General features: G+C 34.0%; 1 protein-coding gene across 8 annotated transcripts in view; it reads left to right on the top strand.

The window, feature by feature from the left end:
• Positions 1-17,750, top strand: part of shep (RNA binding motif single stranded interacting protein alan shepard) — a 124,976-nt gene that overhangs the window by 102,140 nt on the left and 5,086 nt on the right. For 5 of the 8 annotated variants that reach the window (XM_089254986.1, XM_089255013.1, XM_089254996.1 and 2 more), the window contains 8 exons: positions 1,298-1,398; positions 4,412-4,569; positions 5,865-5,926; positions 8,655-8,755; positions 10,041-10,084; positions 12,225-12,360; positions 15,712-15,810; positions 16,497-16,601. In XM_089254986.1, coding sequence (XP_089111112.1) covers positions 1,298-1,398; positions 4,412-4,569; positions 5,865-5,926; positions 8,655-8,755; positions 10,041-10,084; positions 12,225-12,360; positions 15,712-15,810; positions 16,497-16,601 — 806 coding nt within the window. The remainder of the gene's footprint in view (positions 1-1,297; positions 1,399-4,411; positions 4,570-5,864; positions 5,927-8,654; positions 8,756-10,040; positions 10,085-12,224; positions 12,361-15,711; positions 15,811-16,496; positions 16,602-17,750) is intronic. The other 3 variants (XM_089254978.1, XM_089255021.1, XM_089255005.1) reach the window with 1 other exon arrangement.

Here is a 17,750-nt window from a genome sequence, read left to right as displayed (position 1 = left end):
GACTTCAGGGCCTGGGACATTTCCTATCATTTTTTTGTTTTTGTAAATTCACTATGGAGAAGCGTGAGTCAAAAATCGCAGATTGGGAGCTCCACTGTTGGATGTGGAGGGGCATGATTTGTAGTTACTTTGTCTTTGAAAATTTGATTTTTTTTTCTCCCTAATGCAAATACAAGGCCACAACAGGCAAAATGTCCAACAAGGTGGCTGAGAAAAAGATGTCCATAACATATATGGATGTCACATATTTCTAAAATACAGCAACCCAATTAAAAATGCAATTACAAAAACTACTGGATTACAAAGTTAAAACACAATATTACAAAACTACAACTACAAAAACTAATAGATATTGATTAGTTCTTCAAAAATTTAAGAAATGTTTAAATGATTTTTTTTTTCTATAAACTTTTTTTTTGTTTATCATTCACCTCATTTGTTTATCATTCATCATGCCGCTGTGGTGGTCGAGTGGTTATAGTGCCGGACTCGTGATGCGAGGATCCGGGTTCGAACCCCACAGTGGTGGTCGGCTGAAGTTGGTTTTCTGTGGTTCCCAACTTCAAGGCGCAAATGCGAGCCGATCTCCCCGTTAAAAAGTCTCGCCACAGAGAGCAACAGTCCTACAACGGTAAATCATTCAACCATAACACTTCACTCATAGTTAGTAAAACTGGGGGCAGATGACAGCACTACACATAACAAACATTACACAGAAACAAAAAAACTTTACGTCAGGTTGCACTACACGTACACGCACATTCACGCATGTACCGATTCGTTGGGGGGTTATGCGGGGTGCATGTGTGGTGTAGCAGTAGTAGGTAGGGGCTCGGGGATCCATGATGTTCTTAAGTCAGCCACCTCGTTGGGCAATTTGCCTGTTGTGGCGTTGTATTTGTATTTGTATTGTATTGTATTTAACAAAAGAAATTCTGCATTAACTGTCACAGCAGAAATCACTTGAATCCCCTTTAAAATACCATATCTTTTTTAATTAAGTAAACTGTTTTCTTCGATTTTCAGCTAGTGAAAGTAAAGAATCTATTAAATGTCTCTCTTAATGACAGTTTGTTTTGTCTTTTTTTTCTTCTTTCAGTAGAGCAAAAAAGGAAAAATATTTTGTTTTGGGCATTTCAACAAAATATATTTAAAAATAATGAAAAATAAATGCATAGTTTCTTAAGAATATACAAATCAACTGTTCTGTACTTTGAAAAATTATGGTATGGAACTAATTAATTAAATTACATGGAAATCAACTTTCATATGATAAAAATATTTTCCTATCTTATAGGATATGGATTTGTGGATTTTGAATCTCCAGTGGCAGCTGAAAAGGCAGTAAAAGCCCTTCAAACTCAAGGTGTACAAGCCCAAATGGCAAAAGTAAGTATTGTAAGTATGCAAAGAAACAAATATTTCAATTGGTTCTCTGCATGTGATTTTAAAAATTCAGTGCATGATTCATTGCAGCACATTGCTATTGTACTATAAATATTGTAAATATTCATTCATAAATTAGAAGATGTTCAATTTGAATTTATTTTAAAGTAATTTTTTTTTTCTTTTTTGCATTTCTTAAAAATTTGTTCTGTCAATTTGCTTTTCTACATACAGGTACTCTGAAAGTCTAAAATTTTTTTAAATTTAGTTTTAAATTTTTGCATGAAATGTGTTCACAAAAATTTTTCTTCATTGCATGAAATAAATTATCATTATAGCATGCCATTGTGTGCTGCATTAATAGACATACTTTTGTGAAAACATATGCATGGGTTAATATTTTTGTAAATAATACTTAAGTTTCAATGCTCAGTGTTCAGTTCAAATTGCAGATCTTGTGTGTGCCTTCTTTGACACACCATACTCTGTTTGTGGTTAAGTTTGCAGCAAAGTGAAAAGTGTGAGAGAAATTTATAATTCATTTTGATGACAATGCATGCATTGCATTCAACAAGGTACAAGCAGTTAATTCTCTCCTAGTTTACTGAAAAAAAAAATTCTTTATAATATGATAATGAAAATTATGGGAAGAAATAAAAACCAGCTAAGAGAGAGATATTTCAGATTTCGTTATAATTTTTTAATCAACAATAACTATTGCAAGAAATACATTTGTCATAAATGAAGTCGCATATTTTTCTAGAAGAGGGGGGATGATTTGTCTTATATTCAAGTGTTATCCCTCAAGCCAGAGGTTTTCAATGCATGACCCGCCAAGCTCTTTGGTAACATGTGTAGTATAGTATAGCTTAGTGGCCCATGGGACTTCTTATAATCAAATAAGGACCTTGCTGTGTGAACAGTTGAATGCACCTGCCTTCTAGGGATGGGACGAATAGTGATTTGATCTAAATACTGAATCTTCTGCTTCAGAATATTAATTTTCTTAAAATTCATCACAATTATAAATAAAATTGGTGTTTTTAGTTGAAAATGAAATTATTGGTAATTTCAAATGACTGATATTGAATTTTATTTGTTCAATTTATTATCTAAATAAATATAAATAAAAGTATTAACTGAAAGATTTTTATTGCAATGATACTGACAATCAAGTTTAACGATGATATATTGTATTTTAATATTACAGTGATACTTCGACTAATGCAGATGATTCATTCTGGAATCACCTTTGTTAGCCGAAACGTGATTCCCCGTACATTTCTATGGAAAATAGTTTGATTTGTTCCAGCTTTTGCCTAAAATTTAAAGATAAGTTTTCAAAAACACCAAGGAATGCTATGAAAAAAACAAACTGATTGAATGAGCCGAAGATTGTATAAAAATTATATAAATGAGAATATACAGGAAGATGAGAAGATGCTGAAGATCTTTTTGTTTTCTAGTATGTACATACAACCAACACCAGCTTTAGTCTGCGATAAAATAAAGCTCGTGCTGACCCAACTCAATCAAGTTTATAAGTATCCCCCCTCCGTTTGTGATTTGGACAGCTCTTTTCTGTGTCTGATACATGCATATCGAAAATATAATCTCCCAGACTGTTCAGCTTGATGCTAAGAATCTTGCACTGAAAGAACACATGCTTTGAACACACAGGCTGCCTTTTTTATTTTGGCTGAATCTTTCATTTTATATGAAATGGTTCAAACAAGAATTTCAGAAAGAAAAGTGTAGGTACAGTCGAACCCCAATGTAACAATGTTTATGTTAGTGCATGCATTCATATCAAAAATGTTGGCTAACGAATACAGATTCAGCTAACAGAGGTATCACTGTACTTACATAATCTTTTTTTTAACACTTGTTGCAATTTTACATCTAATTAAGAAAATGTCAACCATTAGTTACTCTTAGGTATTAATGCATCATAAAATTTATGACTTATTTTTTCACTCTAGATCAGCTGTTCTCAACCGGTGCTCCGTGGAGCCCTTGGGACTCAGTGTGCACTCCCAGGGGCTCCGCGGCCACTCGAGGAAAATAAAATAAATTCAATAAACAAACAAAACGAGGCCTAAAGGGTACCACCATATAAATAGTATACTAAAAATGGTTCCGCCATAGAAATTATACACTGAAAAGGGTTCCACAAGTCAGAAAAGGTTGAGAACTGCTGCTCTAGATGTTCTTTGCCCCTTTCAGCAGCTCAATACGTTTCTTGTCTAGGTACATCCTTCTGCTAGTGAACTTATGTAACTCATGCTCACTTCTACGTTATTGCAGTAGGATTATATTTTCAGTTTCATGTTTTCCTTATCCTAGAAATTCACCCTGACATAACCTCTTGCACAGAAAGGGATAGGTATACACCATGCAATAAAATAACCAATAAATTGTTAATTTATGGACAACATTCCAATTGATATAATTTTTTAAAATCAGTTTAAATTAGTTTTAATTTATGCAGATATTCGGCCGATTTGTCCCATCTCTACTGCTTTCTACTGTTCCACTCAGCATGTGTATTCTTATACTCCTTTCCACTCAGTGGGCTAGTCAAATATTTGCTTGCAAGAACTTTTTCATGAGCCTTCGATGTGTTAGGAACTTAATAATGCAGAGATTAATGATGCATTTATGATTTTGCCACTTGTGAGCTGGCAAAACAAACTTTGCTGCTTTCCTCCCATTCTAGTCTATTGAAGTACTCTAGTCTATTCATTACTTATTTCCCCCCCCCCCCTTTCCAAACTTGCTATCATGGGGTGTAGAATACATGCTATTTTTCTCCCTTCTCTGCAAAGTAGAAAAATTTATTCTGCACTAAACAGGATATTAGAGATGCAGGTAAGCTAACAAATTTAACCATGATCAGAATATTATGCATGTTATGTAAGTTTTACTCTTTTATTGTTATTTAATGTGATCATAAGGTTTTATTTGCTTGGGTACTTGATAGGATGATTGTTCCCCCACCCCCTTTTTTTTTTCTTCCATCTAGCAACAAGAACAGGATCCCACTAATTTGTATATAGCAAACTTACCCCCTTATGTAGATGAAAATGAATTAGAAAAAATGCTTAAGCCCTATGGATCAGTAATATCAACTAGGATATTGCGTGATAGTGGAATGTTGTCAAGAGGAGTGGGATTTGCAAGGTAATTTTTACTTTACACAAACCTATTCTGTAAACCTTTGTCAAGTTTTTTTCCTACCAATTTTGTGTTATTTATGTTCTTGATAGGGAATTCTATACACAGTTGACGCTTGATGTAATGAAAATGAACATTATATTGGAAGGGTCATTATATTTAGAGTAAAATATATATGATAGCCATTCTGTGAAAACATTTGGGACTTATCCTACCAGTAGTTGTAATGGAACATTGCTATAACATGTGGTCATTATAATGAGCGTCTATTGTATTTGGTTAGCATCAATATATGTATTTCACAGAGCTAATTAAAACCCTATGAAACTATTCTGTAGAAAATATTTGAAAGAAAATAAAAGTGGGAACAGTGAAAAATTAGATTGCAAAACGAGACTTTTTTTGTTAAAACATTCTCCCATCCAAAAAAAAATTCTATCCACACAGCAGACAGACTTTCAACACAATTCTTGCATAAACATGAAAGTTCAAACATCTGCCCCCTTTGCTTCTAATGTGACAGCACTTCCCAAACACTTAACTCTGACATCATAAATATGCTAAACCAACACTTATACACACAACATTTACCAGCATGCACCAATTCATTAAAAATTCCCCAGAAGATTGTTTACGACGTGCATGTGTGGTAAGTTGTAGTAGTGGTGAATGTAATATATAACCATCTGTTCACATACACATATCAGTTTGGTTTTAAAAGGTAAATAACTGCCTGTAACAATTGACCAAAATCAAATGGTTCCCTCGTCAACACTGTATTTTTTAAAATCAAAGATTTACTTCATTTAAATCAATTTATCATAATTTATGTTTATTACTTATAGAGGAGTTAGTTTTTTTTTCCTTTGATTACATGTTTTTATTTCCAAAAAATCTCATACACAAATCTTTTTTTTTTTTTTTTTTCATATGGATCAAAATTTCTGAACAAACATGAATATTTCGCTAAAATGCATTAAGACACGGAAGGTATATCATGGTATTTATACATGAATCCATTTTTCTCCATAAGAACTACAAGAGGACAATGTACAAACCTTATTAAATAAACATACTGATCTGTAAACACACTGAAACTTACATCTCTCAATCTATAAGAATTATTGACTACAAATAAATGATTATGGCATTTGAAGCAAACAATGATGAGCTGCTTCCAAGTTGTAATTCTGAATCTATTATGTAAAAGGAATATGATATTGAATACATTTCAAGTGTTGAAACCAATATTCTGAATTAATTGTTTGTTAATTATGTATTCTCATTTTTTCTTCATTTAGGATGGATTCAAGGGAAATGTGTGAAGCAATCATCGCTAGGTTTAATGGACAAGTCCTCACAGGTAGTATTCATTGTAACTTATGTGTTATTTTAAAGAATTTTTCTTGTATCAAGCATGTCTAATACAAGTATAAACTTTAATTTTTTTTAATTGGTACTTTAAACTTGCTTAAAAATTGAGATTGAAATACCATATATAGGATGAGGTATGATTTTAGCGAATAAAATAAGAAAAACTTGATTTATTAAATTCAAAACTCCTTATTTCGTCTTTTCCAGATAATAGCATAAAATCCACATATTAAGGCAAACAACCCTGTTTTCTTATCGCTATAATCTTTTGTCTACTCCGGCACCTTCAACCTGTTGCTTCAGAGAGCACAGTGCTCCCTGAAGTGCCCTTAGTGCTCGTGTCCGATTTCATACTCTCGAGCACTTGAAACAATTACACGTCTTGAACAAATCGGGATCAAGTATCAAAATCACATTCTGATTTTAGCATCGTGTGTCAAACTGGCCAGCTCTTCTGGGGAAGGGAGCTCTTCTTTTGATGATAGGTACAGGTAGTGCTCGCGATTCAACGCTTGTGCCTTTCCAACATATACCAATTTGTCAGAAGTTCCACAAAAGAATATGGACGAGGTGCATGTGTGATTTAGTAGTAGTAGGGGTGCTCATGACAGGGTCTAAGCTAGATAAAACATTCCTTTGGCCAAAAAGCGAAAATGGGGGAAAAGCTTTAGCAAAATACTACAATGCTAATGATTTAAGGTTGGATGTCTTCTCATTTCGCACCTCTTGTACGCATTTTTGTGTGGGTACTACTTCTTTTGCATTCTAAGATTTTCTTTCGCATTTTGCGAAAAATTTGACTGTAGCTTAAACCCTGGCACACGACTAGAAGAAGGTTGAAGACCTTTGCTACTCCCACTCTCCCTTCGAAACTTTGCTACAGGTTGTTGTTTTTCAGTCGTTCCACAAAGCATCTTCCAATCCGTCTGGTACATTTGAAATGTAGCATTTCCTGATTGACTTTTATAACAGTGCTAGAATTATATACTCTTCCATGCAAATGGCAATCAATTGGGTATTGTTATCAGAATCCCAGTGTGATCGCATTAAGTGGCATGCACTATACTAAAAAAAGTTACAAAAATCCTTCACTCATGCATATAGGACGACTTAAGTTTTTGAAGCACTGGAAATTTCATATAAAAACCTTGTCCTATATGTGAGTAAATACGGTATATTGCACTGTTTCAGATTTCCCAGAGCAATTTAGAAATTCAGGGAAATAAAAAATGGTCAGGGAAAACAAAGTATTTTGCAAAAGTTCTTGACAAATATGCAAATATTGGAGGGGAAGTTCTGTAAAAAGTAAAAGATTGAAATTTGGAAGGGAAACATTTTTGATTACATTTCTTTCTTCTAGTGTTTTGGTCAGCGAAATTATCAAAGCAGATTTTGCTGGGAACCCTATATTTACTCAAATATTATTTTAAGAAAAAAAGATGAGCAAGCAAGTCCTTAAAAAACATAGCTGCCAAGTCTCCCGAATTTTAGCTTCATCGCTCGACCTCCCGAAAAGTTCTTAAATCTCCCAAATTTTTACGAAAATCACAAAAACCCCTAATTGTCCCTAAAAATTACCTACTTCATTAAAAAAAATCCCCGCTTATGAAAACAGTCCCTAAGGAATTTCTTGTGGGGCATGAAGCCTTTTTTTTCCCCTTTCGAAATGACGTCACACATCGTAAATGGGGAAATTCCCTTTTTAAGGAAGTTTTACAAACACTCTGATGGTAACAAGAAAGTTGTTTGTCTTATCGTGCAGGGAAATGGCTTAGCAGCCAATAGTCCTGGATAATAATCGAAGATTATAGTGGCGCGCATATGGTCAAAATTTCTTTTGTTGAAGTTACGTACGTGCGATATAACAAAGCATGAATACTGATAAGCAAAAACATATTTCATCAATTTTAAAGATACTTATTCCGATGAATTTCCTTTCATCAAACGTTCCAGAAAAAGGCAGACTTTTCCTTTTTGTACAAGTTGTGTTACGGACATAAACATCGGGCATGGAAAGACTACCATCATCACTCGTGAAATGAAAAAAAAACATCAAGCAAGTGTCACAAAAAGTCAGTGTTCTTAAAATATTGACGGTGTTTTCCTTCATCTTCCGATGATTTTGGGATCATTCGCGCATAATGTTTGTTCGCAGTGTTTCTGATTGAACACAATATTTATTTTTACATCATTGAAGTTTTTGCCTCCAATTTCACTTGTTTTTTGCGTAGGAATTTTATTCCCTACGCTTTAACTTTTATGTTTGGAAAATCCCTATTTTATTTGGAAAAATCCCTATTATATGTATTAGGGAGTGGTTTAAGCATAAAATACGGGTTTGCGCGAAAATCTCCCGAATTTTCATTTTCAAAAGTTGGCAGCTATGAAAAAAAACAATTAATATACAGCGAGGAAGTTGATAAACAGCTATTTTCTACAAGGATGACGCCACTCTCCGCTATCATACGAAGGTTTTAACAACTGGATGTTGCGAAGATATATTTTGGAAAGAGGGAAAATTCAACTGACCCTGCTGGGAATCGAACCCAGGCCCTTTCACTTTCCGGGAGAATGCACTAGACTACAGAGGCACGTGCCTCTGTAGTCTAGTGCATTCTCCCGCTTTGTAATTGTAAATTGATTTCCAATCAAATGGATTGCCACATTCTTATATCTCGTCTCATATTTATTTTTAATTCATTTAACTCAATTTTCAGGATGCAAGGAACAATTACTAGTTAAATTTGCTGATGGTGGAAACAAGAGGCGTGTTCAGTATAAAAATCAAGACAGGTTATGGCATGATAGATCGGCAGAAGTAAGTTCTATCTTAAAGTAAATTTTTTATACTTTACTTTACTCTCGATTTTGTTGATACATGGAAGACATTATTTGTGGTACAGTAAAACTTTGATTAACCATCACCGTCTGGACCAGGGCTGTGACGGATAACAGAAATCTCTTAATACATATATACAGTAACGTGATTTCACTGCAAACTTGGAATGAAAATGAAAATAAAATCCTTTAAAAGTGAATGATACATATTGCATTTAATTTTACAAACGATCAATATAAGGCCAGCCCAGACAGTGACAACATTGAAAATAGCGTCCTTTATGTAGTATCCCTTCCAAAATTCTTTGACAGTCGTGGCATCATCAGATGAAAGCAAGCCTTTGATAATAGTGTTTCTGTAACATTGTTTAATATTTTCAATTATGCCCTGGTCCATAGGCTAGATAGTTGTTGTATTTGCTGGGGAAAGAGGCATATTATTTTGCCATAATCACATTTGAGTTGGGGGGGGGGGGGACATTGTACATTAATAGCAGTGCTTTGCTTCAACTGCTTTTTGGTTATATGTGCTCTAATTTGAGGCACAAAAACATTGAGGAACCATTCTGGAAAAACTGTTTGGTTCTTCCAAGCACTTTTTGAACATAATAGTTCACAGGCAAAGCATTTATATTTAAATCTTTGAAAGGACATGGTTTTCTACATTTACCAATACAAGCCAGGGCAATCTATGATTGCCGGTGGCATTTTGCACAGACCGTAGTAGTTATATTATATTTTTGGACCTTAAAACCAGGAACTGTTTTTTCTGAGTTTTTTAAGACAATGACAGGCAACAGAAACTGCCGCTTAAACGAGTGACAGTTAATCAAAGTTTTGCTGCAGTTTTTTTAATTTTAAAATGTGTATTTTGATACATAAATCATTCAAAAATTCTACCGGTACCTCATATTTTCTTATGAAATTTCATTTCAACAATGACTACAGTCCCAATATAAAAATCTAAAATGAGTCTACATCCAACAAATGCGTATCTGATAAAGCAAATCTTCAGTCATTTCATTGAAAATTCTCTAATTTAATATTAGATCTTGGCTAATTTTAGCATAAAAAATTAGTTTTCTATTAATTATTTCATATCTCTTGAAACCAAATGAAATAATTTTAAAACGTTAACTTAAGAAATCTCTTAGAATCATTTCTCAACAACTTTTTTAACTTTGCAGAGTAAGGGTTTTTTTTGTAAGTTTTCAAATTGCAAAATGTTTACAGGAAACCTAATCTAAACTATTTCCATTTTTCAGGGTCTACAATTAACCTATGATCAAACAGTTGTTCCACAAAATGGGTAGGTATACTTTTTGCTTCTGTGTCATTCATCTCATTATTTTAAAAATTAATAACTGGTCATGCTTTTTATTTATCAAGTATTTTTTAAATCTTTGTTTTCAAATTTTCAAATTTTTTACTTTTCCAAAAAAAAATTGTATGAATTAAATTGTTCATGAATGTTGAAATGACAGCTATACATTACTTGGGCAGCGATGTGTTCATTTACTTGTTACAACAATTCTTGCTCCATAATTTTATTTTATTACACATTTTTGCTTATTTTTATTTGTTAAAGAATGCTAATATATATTAAAAATCAAGCATCATGAATGTAAATACAGTCAACGCCCGTTATAACGACCCCACATTTTAGCGATCATTCCATTGCAACAATCAGTAGGATAGGTCCCAAATGTTTTCATAGAAAGACTATCGTATATACTTTACTTTCGACATAACATCCATTTTTGATGGGTCGAAGGAGGTTGTTATATCGAATGTTGGCTGTATATATAAGTTCGGCTAAATGCATCCTGTATAGTTGCATGGGTACAGTAGTACTGACTTGTGCGACCTCGAATTTCACAATTTTGGAGTCACCTGATTTTTCTCTGAGAAATGCACATTTCTGAAATTCAAGCATAATCACTGGATTATTGCTGGGATAAGAGAGTTTATTAAGTGATAATCTAGTAAGAATTGTTTTATCTTATCAGAACAACATATATAGTGAAACCACATGATATTTGAGGGTCTGCAGTATGTAGAAATGAAAATTTTGCAATGATTTTAGATTGGAATACAAACTTATTTGATGTACAAACAAAATATGTGTACAAAACACATATTTCACTTAAGTTATGGTCTGGATTAACTAATATATATACACACACACATGAATTTTTATGCAAAATCATACTCAGATTTACACGGATTTGATGTATGTGGTTGCCGCCAGCCCCACATATCGTGTAACTTTAGGGTATTTCTGTATAATGAAGTTTGCATATAACTACTCTCAAGACCGCATATCGCAGACTGTTTTCAACAGGTCTAACCGTATTAGTATTGTTTTTTCAACATTATCTTGGTGAAAAAGAGTTTAGTATTTGTGGTATGGGAGGTGGCAAAAAATCTCAACTGGATTACAAAAAGCCATTCACATACATATATCCAACTGTGTATAAAAAAATAATTTATCTTTATTCTTGTATAAATCAATATTCTTGAACATAAAGTTAATTGGAAGATACTAAGTTCAAATCATGTAATGACTTGAGGTGTTACTTCATTTCAAGCCCATTTATAATGAACTTTTGTATGAATTGAAATATTTTCCCTGTAAACTTGTGGTATGTAAAAAATGTCCCTTATATATGTAATTACAGTACAACCTCATAACACACAGTTTAAAAAATGTAATAATAATGTTATTTAATGTTAATGTAATAGGATGCATATTTTTATCTGAATAGTTTTACATTACCCAAATTCATTCAACGTCTAGTTTTCTATGAGGATGTGCTTGGTCAGCTCTCTGTAGCAAAGGCATTGATGTGAAGAAAGCATTGAGGAGGGGGCTGAATTTTGTCAGTTGTCCTGTATATATAGGACTCTAGCCCTGTTCGCAAGAAGACTACATGGCACTATATATTATCACTTATTGGGGAGCTCAAATATCCTTAGTCCCAGATTTCGGTACCTATGTATGCTCTGTAGTATCAATGATTAAACTTATCAAACATACCCAAAACAATCAAGATTGATGCAGTGTACACATATTTTTCAATTCAACTTATATTGAAGACTTTTTATTTGATGTATAATAAACACTTTTTATAGTACTAACTACTGTTCTTTCAACCGATATACAACTTATTGCATTATCCCCTCCTCACAAGAATTATTTGCCATAAACAAGACTTTCATTATAACAGCTAACCTTCAGCCCCTATTAGTCTGTTATAATGATAATGAGTTTCTACTGTATATCATTACTTTCTGATGAATAGTTACAACTTAAGACAGTTGTAAACAAAGGATTTAATTATAGACTTTCTTGTATATAAATAGTTTTCAATAATTGAGTTCAAATTAATCTACAATATATGTATTATATTTATATTTGTTATTTCATGATTTTTTTATACTGGCAGAGTTGCTTCGCAAATAGTGAATCCAATGAACAGTTACCAAAGGCCGTACTCAACTCCTGTGTCTCCATATCCGCTCCAGCCCAGTACAACATGGGTTCATCCTCCACAGTACATAATGCAGCCACATGTAGCACAGGTACGCTTTCCTGAATCAATAATTAACACATTCACAAACAAAAGTTCAAATTAAAAACTTAGTTTTAAAGGGGTTTATGATTTTCTTTTATTTTTTCAAACCCAGTACTAATAAACAGGGGATCGTTTTTTCCCACCGTAGATATTATTTTTTAACCTTAGGGAGGACAGTCTAGGCTTCATAATCCTCAGTCAGGGCTAAATCTTCTAAGGCAGGGGTTCTCAAACTTTTTTCACCCACAGCACCCCTTACCATAATCAATGGTTGCTCAGAGCAGTTTAACAAAGAATCTCTTTGAAAAACCTTTTGCTGTGGTTTTCCATGATGCCCCTGACAAAGGTTGGCAGCACACAGTTTATGAACCCCTGCCTTAAGGTTAAAAAAAAAATAATGTCAAAGGCAAGAAAGAAAAAAACCAACCTGCATGTTTGTTCATACAGGTTCTAAAAGGGTTAATGGGGTTAAACACAACATTTTTCATAAGCTTTGGTAAACAACAAAAATGCTGTCATTTTTGGTGTAAATAATCTGCATTTAAAAATTGCATAAACACAAACTTGCAAATTTACTGGAATTTTCTTTTCTAATCTGCAGTAGTGTACAATTTGTGAACTAAATATGACGTCCTGAAGCTTCAATTCATTAATATGTGTAAATATTAGCCCTTCAAACGGCACAGCAGAAATCACAAAACCCCCTTCGAAGTGCCATATCTTTTTCAATGAGGTTTTCTTCTGATTTTCAGCAGGCATAAATTAAAGGGTATAGGGAAGAGTGTTCTCTTCTGATAAATCAACTTTACATAATACAGTAAAAGTCTATGATGAGTATGGCTTAAAACGAGTAATTTGCAAGTGATTATCTTTTGCTAAAGATACAAAAAATGTTTGGCTATAGGGAGTTGAAAATTGGGAAGCATTCACTGTAGCTTCAAAAGGATTCTCAAAAATTCTAGTCTTTCCATCAAGAATTGAACATGTGAGAGGCTTTTAATGAGGTGAGATATCTTATCAATGTCACTTAAAGGGTTAATTCTAAACTCTTAAATTTAGCTTAGTTGTGAGACAGTGGAAAAAATACAGCAGTACTTTGTTTAAATTACACTTCATTGTTCAATCATCTCTTATCAACCAACATCCAATGCGGAGCTAAAATTCAAGCAAAAACCTTAATCGGACTATCTCAACATATGGCAACTTAAGCAATATCACATGCTTTCTGGGAAGAGGTCCAAGAGGAGTTTATTTAGGGTAGAAAAATTGATATATCGGCCCAGAATATTTAATCTGTCCAAAGTACCCCATCATCTACAGTGAGACCTGGACCTAAATGGTGATTAAAACAACCCAGTCTTTTCAGGGTCATTTTACTGGGCAGATCGTGTTCACCTGGGATTTTAATGTTATGTTCTGAACAACAGCTCGCATCCAGATGTTTCTTCCAACCCAGAGGTGTAGGCAGGGAGAAGCATGGAAGACCAGTGCCCCTCCCAAGTCAATCATAAATATTTTTCAATATCTTTGTAGAGTAATTGTAATATCAAAACATAATACCTGTATATTCTCAGTGGTTCTCAACCTTTTATACTCGCGGAGCCCTCTTGTATTTTTTCTATGATGGGGCCCAGTAGACCTACTTATTTATTCATCAGATTTACTGTTTTGTTTTATTTTACTCGAGCTGCTGCAGTGTCCATGGACACACAAATGAACATTTCGTGCACACGGAGCACCGGTTGAGAAATGTATGATACAATATTCTCTATCTTAATCGATTTCTATTTAAAAGACTTTTTGGAGGTTAGTGACTGTAAATTCTCTGGAAGTGATACGTTGTGGGGGCGTGGTAGCCCAGATCGATAAGATATTCGCCTAAAGTACCAAAGGATGTTTAGAGGTGTGGCGAGTTCGATACCTGGTTCGTCCTTGTCAGAAAACTTTCCTGACACGGGTACAGCAGAAACGGCAACATGACCGCAGAAAAAATTGCTACCGCAGGGAACCTTTCATGGAGGGGTTAGCATACCAACCTCTCGATGAGTATAAAAACAATCCTGCTGTTCGGAATAAATTGTAGGTCTCTGTCTAATTAGCCATCGTGTGCAGAAAATGACCATGGTGCGACAAAAATGATCCAAATGAATATGTTGTGCCCCCTTCCCAAACCCGATGTGCCCCCCTCCAAAGATCAATCTTGCGTATGTCCTTGTTTTACTCTTGGCTGTTATGAAATTTGGGAGAACACTGAAACTCTTTATCTAGATAGCATGTTCTTTAATCTCAATTTGATGTAAATGTGCAGAACATACTGGAAACAAACTGATACACATTTAAGTACTGATGCAAAGTGTCAAGCTAAGTTTGTTGGTCTCAGAAAAAATCAACTGTGCAGGCTGTCAGATAAAAAAAAAAGGCTAAATGGCACAAATATATATATGAAAAAATACTATATATCTAAATCAGGACTTGACAAATCAAAAAATAAAACAAAGGTGCCAGTTAAATTGCTTGAGAGCCAAGCATATTTTTTTCGAGAAAAACAATCCAAAATTTTTTCTAGGATTTAACTATCCCTTTTCATATTGATTGGCACGTTTACAAAAAATTTCAAAAATTTTGCCTTGTACTATGATTTAAATTCAGCAATAACACTTGAAAAATGTTAGGCATAAGTACAAATTTTTTAGTCACCGTGGCTACCTGGGATTCGCCCAGCCCTGATCTAAATTTGTGCTAGAATTCCCCCTTCCCGTCCCAAATGGTATAATTTTTTATCAGTTTTTGGTGTGAATACGGCTTTTAGATCATCTGACAGTACTGGATGCATCCTCAAAAAGTTGTGTTATAAAATTATTTAAACACTCATGTCTCTGAAAAAGTATTCAGAATCTTCCAGTGTTTTTAATGTCTGCAGGAAGATCTTGAAAAGACAAATAATGATATCCCATCTGATATTGATACTTCTTCCAGTCTCAGCACCAAGTCCATGGCCTATATTCCTTACGAAATTGTTTTACGTCGTATCTTGTAAGGTTCACAAAACAAATAGAAACCACTGGTGTCGTCTAATAGATATTTTTAAGACAAATCCAATGATGCTACTCTGCTCTTACTACCGCTTCTAGTATTTATGCAAAATTTTGGTATTAACCACACGATTCAAAGGCACAAAAAATGTATTCAGGTCAAAACTTACAGCCATGTCCATGACACAGCCTACCACATTTTTTGTTTAAAAAAAGGCCTAATGAATTATTCCATAATTGAAGTTATTCTTTATTACATTGTTCAGCTATAAAATTCTGGATAGGCCTAGATATTCAATTTGGAATTTAATATTTTTATCTTTTAGATGATTCCACCATCGATTGATCCAAATGCTGCTCTTCACTATAGTGTTGTGCCACAACTGACAGCCCAATTATCACATTTGCATCTGCCAAGCTCTCCTGTACGTACTCGTGTAAAGCTTGATGTCAGTTTTATTTGATCCTTGAATTTTGTATTAGAAATGTAGTGTTTCATTGAAAATTTTGTATGTAGACATTATTTAACATTATAAATAGGATTGTTACTATTTGTGTGTAATTTTTTTTTTAATATATACAATATACACGTACAGTGTTCTCCCCAGAGCAACTTGCCCGACTGGAATTTCATTTTTATATGTCAGCTTGAAATTTTCATTTCTATGTATAATACGTCAACTCCCACCTGGATGTTTCTTTATGCCGTGTAGCCCAAGGAAAAATTCTGGGGAGAATATTGCACATGTATTGTCAGTATTTGATTTCATTTGCCCTTGTATGATTTTGATAATACAGGTAAATGTGGCTTTTTTTGTTTCTAATGAGTGTGATTCTAATGTTGAGACTTTTCTTTTCGCAAATTAATTGACTGTATCCATGCAAAATAAAGTCCTCTGAATTTTATATCTGATCACTTAACAAGTTTTGATTAAGTACTCAATAATTAGTAATAATGGCATAAAAGGTGATCATGTATAAATATGAGTAATGATTTAATTTATTTGCCAATTACTGACATACTTTTTATATCAGTTTTTGATATCTTATCCATGACAAATTTTTACAAAACCAATTATTTATGAACTGATTTCTTTTTTTATTTAATCAGTATGTTACTGGTGCTTCTCATGCTGCCTATACTGGAACAACTGCACCCGCTGCTGCACTTTATCATCAGCCGGCACATCTTGTCCAACAAGTGCCACTCACTGAGGTACATAATACTTCAAATTATCTAAAAAAATTTGCATTGATTCTCTTGCAAATATTTTTAGTAGTTGCTAAGAAGGGAGGGGGGCAGAAATAGCAGCTTATCAGTAAGTGATTATTACAGCATCCAGTGGTTTGAACACAGAGACATATCCCATAATAACAAACTTCAAAAGACCAAATATGTAGCACACTATATTCAATCTAATGAGAGAATATCCTATATATCCTTACTGTGCACGTAAGACGGGGCTGAGGGGTTAAAAAAGTAACATTTATTAATTGCATGTAATATTTAGAATGTGAATATTATGCCACCAAACAAATCTTGATGTCAAATAATTTCCTGCTTTCTCTACACATTTGAGTAATATAATATCAGACCTGCCAACTCTCCGGATTTGATCCGACAATGCCACATTTTTTAAACGTTTACAGGGTTTCCGGATTTTAATTACATTCATGTGTTATTATTGGTTTGATGAAGAGGGGAAAAATTAAAATATTTTTTGGATTAAATAATCAAAATTAAAATATTTTTTGCTACATGAGTCTTCAAACATAGTTTTTTTCCTTACTGAAATCTTAGTTATTCGAACTTTAATTGCTAATACCAGAAAAGGGGCGCTTACGAAACGTCGTACAATCCTGACTCCAGAGTCGGCTGTGCTCCAGGGTACTTTCATGGTGATATTTTTGCAGGTGACGAAATTTGAAGCATGGTCAAAGCTGTTCAAACCTGTTAACATAAACAGCGTGCCTTAGAAGCATGCAGCCGATAATGGCCCTGCATAACTGAATCCGAATCGTGTTTTTTTAATGTGTAAAGCCAGGTTTTCCTAGGAGTGGGTTTTTTGCACTGCATGAACCGAATCGGCCAGAGTATGATGCATTTGACTCCTCCAGAAGCAGTTGGCCAATCACGTCTGACTTGAAGCACCGTCATGAGCCGTATTGCGCTCTGTAAGAAAACAGTCATACTGCTTTTCTTATTGTTTTTATTGGTGAGTGAACGGTGTGTCGTCTGGGCGAATCCCATTGCATGGCACAGAAAACCCGATCCTAGGAAAATCCGGCTTTATAGCTCACAATGGTGGTCTAAAATATCAGTGTTTTCAAGAAATGTGTCATGGTATAATTATCCTCGCATAAT

This window comes from Pholcus phalangioides, unplaced genomic scaffold (assembly GCF_987345545.1).
Source record: "Pholcus phalangioides strain wild (caught in Gottingen) unplaced genomic scaffold, Ppha-v1.0 ptg000004l_1, whole genome shotgun sequence".
Lineage (NCBI taxonomy): Eukaryota > Metazoa > Arthropoda > Arachnida > Araneae > Pholcidae > Pholcus > Pholcus phalangioides.
The sequence above is the reverse complement of the archived record's forward strand: the minus strand, read 5'-3'. Positions and strand labels throughout refer to the sequence as shown.